The sequence below is a fragment of the Penaeus chinensis genome, chromosome 4 (assembly GCF_019202785.1).
Source record: "Penaeus chinensis breed Huanghai No. 1 chromosome 4, ASM1920278v2, whole genome shotgun sequence".
NCBI classification, from domain to species: domain Eukaryota; kingdom Metazoa; phylum Arthropoda; class Malacostraca; order Decapoda; family Penaeidae; genus Penaeus; species Penaeus chinensis.
The window spans coordinates 10,629,701-10,635,281 of NC_061822.1; the positions used below are offsets into that span (position 1 = coordinate 10,629,701).

The following is a 5,581-nucleotide window of genomic DNA, read 5'->3' on the forward strand; positions in this document are numbered from 1 at the left end:
CCACCTCATAGCGCATTCAACATAGCATTACGCTATCACTCCCCCCATGACTTCCACCCCATTACCTCTCCTTCTCCTCCGCCTTCCACAGACGGCACCAAAACCGACGACTGCAAGCTCGACTCCGGCAAGCGCGGGAAGCAGCGGAAGGAGAAGCGCAAGCAGAAGAAGCTGAAGGAACGTCGACGGCGCCTGCATCGCCTTCAGGACCTGGGTGTTGTCGTCACGACCCCGAGCTCGGTGGCGGACCGGGTCGACAACGAGCAACCGAACGCTTCTGAGGTGTTCGTTGGGTCGGCGGAGGGCGAGAGAGGCCAGGAGGAAGGGGATGAGAGAAGAGACTCGGAGAGGAAGAAGAAGAGGAGGAAGAGGAGGAAGGGTGAGTAAGAAGGGGAGGAGAGGAGAGACTCAGAGAGGAAGAGGAGGAGGAGGAGGAGAGGAGGAGGAGGAGGATGAGGACGAGGGGGAGGAGGAGGAGGAGGAGGAGGAGGAGGAGGAGGAGGAGGAGGAGGAGGAGGAGGAGGAGGAGGAGGAGGAGGAGGAGGAGGAAGATGGGTGAATAAGAAGAGGATGGGTTGGGTGTGCTTTGAAAAGGGAGAAGGATGGTAAAAAGGAAGAGAGGAAGAGAGGGTGAGTAAGAAGAAGAAGAAGAGGAGGAGGAGGAAGAGGAGAAGGAAGGGTGTGTGAGAAGAGAACAAATTAAGAATGGGTTGGATGTTCTTTACAAAGGGAGAAGGAAAGGAGGACAAGAGGGAAGGAAGAGGAGGCGACAAACACAAAGAACGGAAAATGAAGGGAGGAAGAGAGGGCGATAAACATACAAATAGATAAGGAGAGTTAATTTACGTCCCAGGCACGATAACAAAGATGCTTCCTCTGCTCTTAAGACTCTCGTAAAATAATTTTTTTTTTTTTTTTTGTTTTAAGGATTAGTGATTTGGAAATACTCTGCATGTTTTATTAAGAAAGTAATTAGGCGATTCTCAATTAGAATAGCTCAAACAACTAGCGCCATCAATGAACTGCGATCATATGCTCATGTTCTTCACAGATGCAACAAAACCAGATATAGAATTCAATGATAATAATATAAAACGGAAATTAAAAAAATCTTGAAACTTAATTATATATTGGTATTGTAAAACTGAAAATATAATCTTGATAATATATGTTTTTTTCTTCACTTTCTCAGGCTGCAGGACCGAAAGAGGGAAGAAGAAAGGCGACAGACGAGCGAAGGGGGGAGGGGAGTGATCGCCTTTCGTCACCGCTTAGAAACCCTACCCCCTACCCCCCCCCCCCCAGCGGCGACGCAATCGACAGGGAGACTTTCAAGATCTCTCGTAGCCAAACGAAACACGAGTAAAATAAGAAAGAAAGAAAGGAAGGAAGGATAAGACAAAATAATAATTCATAATAATGATAATGATAATAAAAAGGATCGATCAAAACTTCCGACTGTATGGTTATTTTATTCTTAAAGACTAGTGATCTGCTTTGAATGAGGTTTTGTGGATGAGGAATAGATATTAGTGGCTTTATAAAGCTGTTCATTGCATCATACGTGGGTGAGACTAGAATGCGCGCTATAGTGAATGTTATGATAATTAATTAACGAATCTGTGTGAAAAATATAGGATGGACAATTCTACTGAGCACAAATGATATTATTTTAAGACTTCTATACAGCTCTAATTGTATGTGTTACACTGTAAGAAATATATAAATGTACTGTGTTGTTTCACACTACGGTAAAATCTATGATGCTTTCGTGGTATTTTTTAACATATTCCAACGACGTCGAAAATGTGTCTGGAATTAATCAAGCCAGTCTCTATCTGTTTCTCTTAATGCTTATAAATTTGTTTTTTTTTTTCTTGCAATTCTCTTATTTTGTTATACTCGTTATATCTTATCACTGCAGTTGTTCCTTAATACATATATTTCTATAACGTAACCAGGACATTGTACAAAATACATTACAGTATACTTCATTACGTATGGTTACAGAGCTATTTCGACCTTTTGTTTCGTTATCTGTGTTCGTATTGTGTTGGCTATACACAAAACCATTACTCTCTCTCTCTCTCTCTCTCTCTGTCTCTCTCTTTTAAACTCTTCTTATTCGTAACTGACGTGGTTTGATATAATAAGCACTACTTGGTTTATATTTCATCCATTAGCTCGCATTTATTTATTTTTCTTCTTCTCTCTTTCCTTACCACTTCGTAGCATTTCGTATGGTTTCATAGCGATAATCGTTTAGGAAAAGGATTACCCATTCTGCGTTTATTAAGCATCGGCTTTCATATCTCCTTCCAGTCTTCGCATCTTAACGTTACATTTCATAATGCAGACTCTTTTTTTTTTACTATACCTTTATGCTGACGAATCATTTGTAACACAATTTTCAGGAGAAAATAAAATTAACATAAGAGTTTTTAATAGATATGCAAAGTCTTGATTATCTATCAAATCGCCGTGTTTCTTAGCAATGGGTATTCCGTTTCCTTGTCAAAAACCTAATTCTGTAACTCTTCTAATGTTGCACTTTTTCAGACATACGTTTACACTGATCTGCCAATAGCTATGTGATATCTGTACTGTAGGTTTTACATAGTGTGCGAATCCCCAGAAAGTTATATTACTTATTGAGATCGACGGAAACAGGTTTAACTATTCCTGTATCTAGATTTACTAAAAGGGCGGTAGAAAAAAGAAGACTGTACTTTTCCCATACCTAAACCAACACAAGCATAGCTGCTACGATGTTCAAAATGCTGGCCATTTTCCCCAGCCCCCCCAAAAGAAGGTATTAAATGACTATAATTTGAGGTGTACATTTCCCGTTCAAAATGCAGAATTTCAGCACGATTATGACTCCAAAGTCTCGTTTTGCTTTGAGTTCGACGAATAGATGGTCACTATCACCTGGGCAATTTGCTGGAGTTGATTGGGATCCAAACAAACACAGATGACACGACTAAAGTGATTGGTGAGGAGACTGTGTGCTTTGGTCGCTCTTTCCGCCTGTGGTTTGGCTAATGGGGGACGCTTTATAATACTGAAAGAGTGTTTGTAGAAGTGGGTGGGAACTCTGTACTGAGTGTTCTTGCTTTGTTGCAGAAAGTAATTCACTCGCAATTGTGAATAAGTTTGCATAAGAGAAAAAAAAGTTCTCTGCAACTGTGCTCTTTTGCAGTCTACTGTGTAAGTACCTACATAGACAGTGAAATAGTTCTTCTTAAGTTTTATGCATTATGTGTCTAAATATTGTAGTGTTATAACGAGTTGTTATAACAAACTTTGAAATCAGATGTCTGAAAGGTCCTAGGTACAGAAAGCTGAATAATATTTATGTACAATTAATAATTCAAAAATATGAAAAGAATACCGTGGTTCTGTATTACTACTTTAGTGTGTACAGAATTAGCATAATAAAAGAATATCTTGACAGTATGTAGAATTATGATTCTGGAACTATTCTCTTTTAACACACCTTTCAGCGCATTTTAGAAGGATTTTTGAGATTTCATTTAATTATAAAATATAGGAAAAAGTTTATACATGACGTTGGTATATTGAAAAATCGTAATTATTCTAATGTGTTTGATAATTGTCTATATTACGTGATTCATAAAGCTCATTGAAAGAGTACTATTGTGAAAATAATAGACAAATATAAATTTTATATTATAAGAAAGATTACATAAACAGAGTGAGAGACAAAGAGAGATAGAGATAAAGATAGATAGATAAATATATAGATAGATAGACAGAGAGAGAGAGAGAGAGAGAGAGAGAGAGAGAGAGAGAGAGAGAGAGAGAGAGAGAGAGAGAGAGAGAGAGAGAGAAAGAAAGGGAAAAATACACAATTTATAACGAACTGAAAAAAATCAATATATGATCCGAAACATTAATAAGTTCCTATCTGTTCAATTACAAAGAAAAAGAGGATTAGATAAAAAAAAAAAAAAAAAAAAAAAACCTTAGCCAGTTTTACGTAACTTCTCTCGGGACTGATATACAAACAAGGAAATGTAAATGCTCAAGGGAAATCCCCTTTCTGGTTGGTTGTATTCTTTTAACATTCGTGGGAATTAAACGTAAACATTGTTTCGTATACATACATACATACATACATACATATATATATGTATATATATATGTATATATATATATATATCTGTACACACACACATGTATATATATAAGTATATATACATATATATATATGTAAGTATATATATATGTATGTATATAGACATATATATATATATGTATATATATATATACATATACATATACATATATATTTGCACACACACACACACACGTGTGTGTATATATATATATATACATATATATATATATATATATATATATATATATATATATATATATATATATTATATATGTGTGTGTGTGTGTGTGTGTGTATGTGTGTGTGTGTGTGTGTGTGTGTGTGTAAATGTATATGTATATACATATATATATATATATATATATACATATGTACACATACAAACATATGAAGTACGACTTACGTATATTTGTAAGTATGTATATGTATATATGTATATTCATATATATATGTATGTTTTCTATATGATATAAATATGTATGTCTTATTTATATGTGTACACACACACATATATATGTACATATATGTATGTATGTATTATGTGTATATGTATGTATATCCATATGGATGCATATATATATAATACACACACACACACACACACACACACACACACACACACACACACACACACACACACACACACATACATACGCACACACACACACACTACACACCAAGCGAGCGCGCAGTTAGATACATACGCAGAATATGGAAAACCAAACCAAACAACGTTACGTGACGCGAATTGAACTCAGCTTGACTTACATAACAAGACACTTCTCGTCTGTGTGCAACCTGATACACACTCAGGGATTATCTTCATATTTCATCTCTGGAATCGATTCAGCAGATTATTACAGTGAATCCAGGAGGGAGACCTAGAGCCGGATTGTAAAAAATAAGAAAAGAATAAACCAGAATAGAGTGGAGAATAGGTTTGAAAGAAGGAGAGGTAGACAGACTTTGAAATGCAGTAAATGAATAGGAATATCATTCGTGATTATCGCTTCTCTCTCTCTCTATGGTAGAAAATCGGGAAACCTTTCACTGTGACAGATTTTTGTTTCTCTCACTCTCACGTGACATCAAGTTCGTTAAATAAACTTAGGATTAATACATACAAACCCCTTTCCCCTCCCCCCTCCCCCCACCCAAACACGAAGGAAGTGTTAAATGTGTATATATATAAGTAAGGATTTTCCCCTACGTGCCTCGTTTTAACTATCTAAGCTTTTAATCCTATATGTATGTACTATATTCATTATATACTAGTGTACCCTTAGAAACCATGAAGCACTAAGGAATTTTCTTTCCTGGAGGACTATAAACACTATAGATAAGTCAGCTTCGAGTCTGAGGCTGAAATAAAGGAGTAAATGTGACCGACGCAAATACCGTTTGTTAACGACAAATACCTGCTTTTAATATCGTTTG

The 5,581-nt window shown here is 36.5% G+C and overlaps 1 protein-coding gene across 3 annotated transcripts in view; it reads left to right on the plus strand.

The window, feature by feature from the left end:
- The window catches only part of LOC125047510 (follistatin-like), a gene marked incomplete in the record, with an annotated part of 101,216 nt that extends 97,464 nt beyond the window's left edge, over positions 1-3,752 (plus strand). For all 3 annotated transcript variants that reach the window (XM_047645757.1, XM_047645767.1, XM_047645777.1), the window contains 2 exon segments: positions 92-379; positions 1,193-3,752. In XM_047645757.1, coding sequence (XP_047501713.1) covers positions 92-379; positions 1,193-1,254 — 350 coding nt within the window.
- Between the last annotated feature and the right edge of the window lie 1,829 nt (positions 3,753-5,581).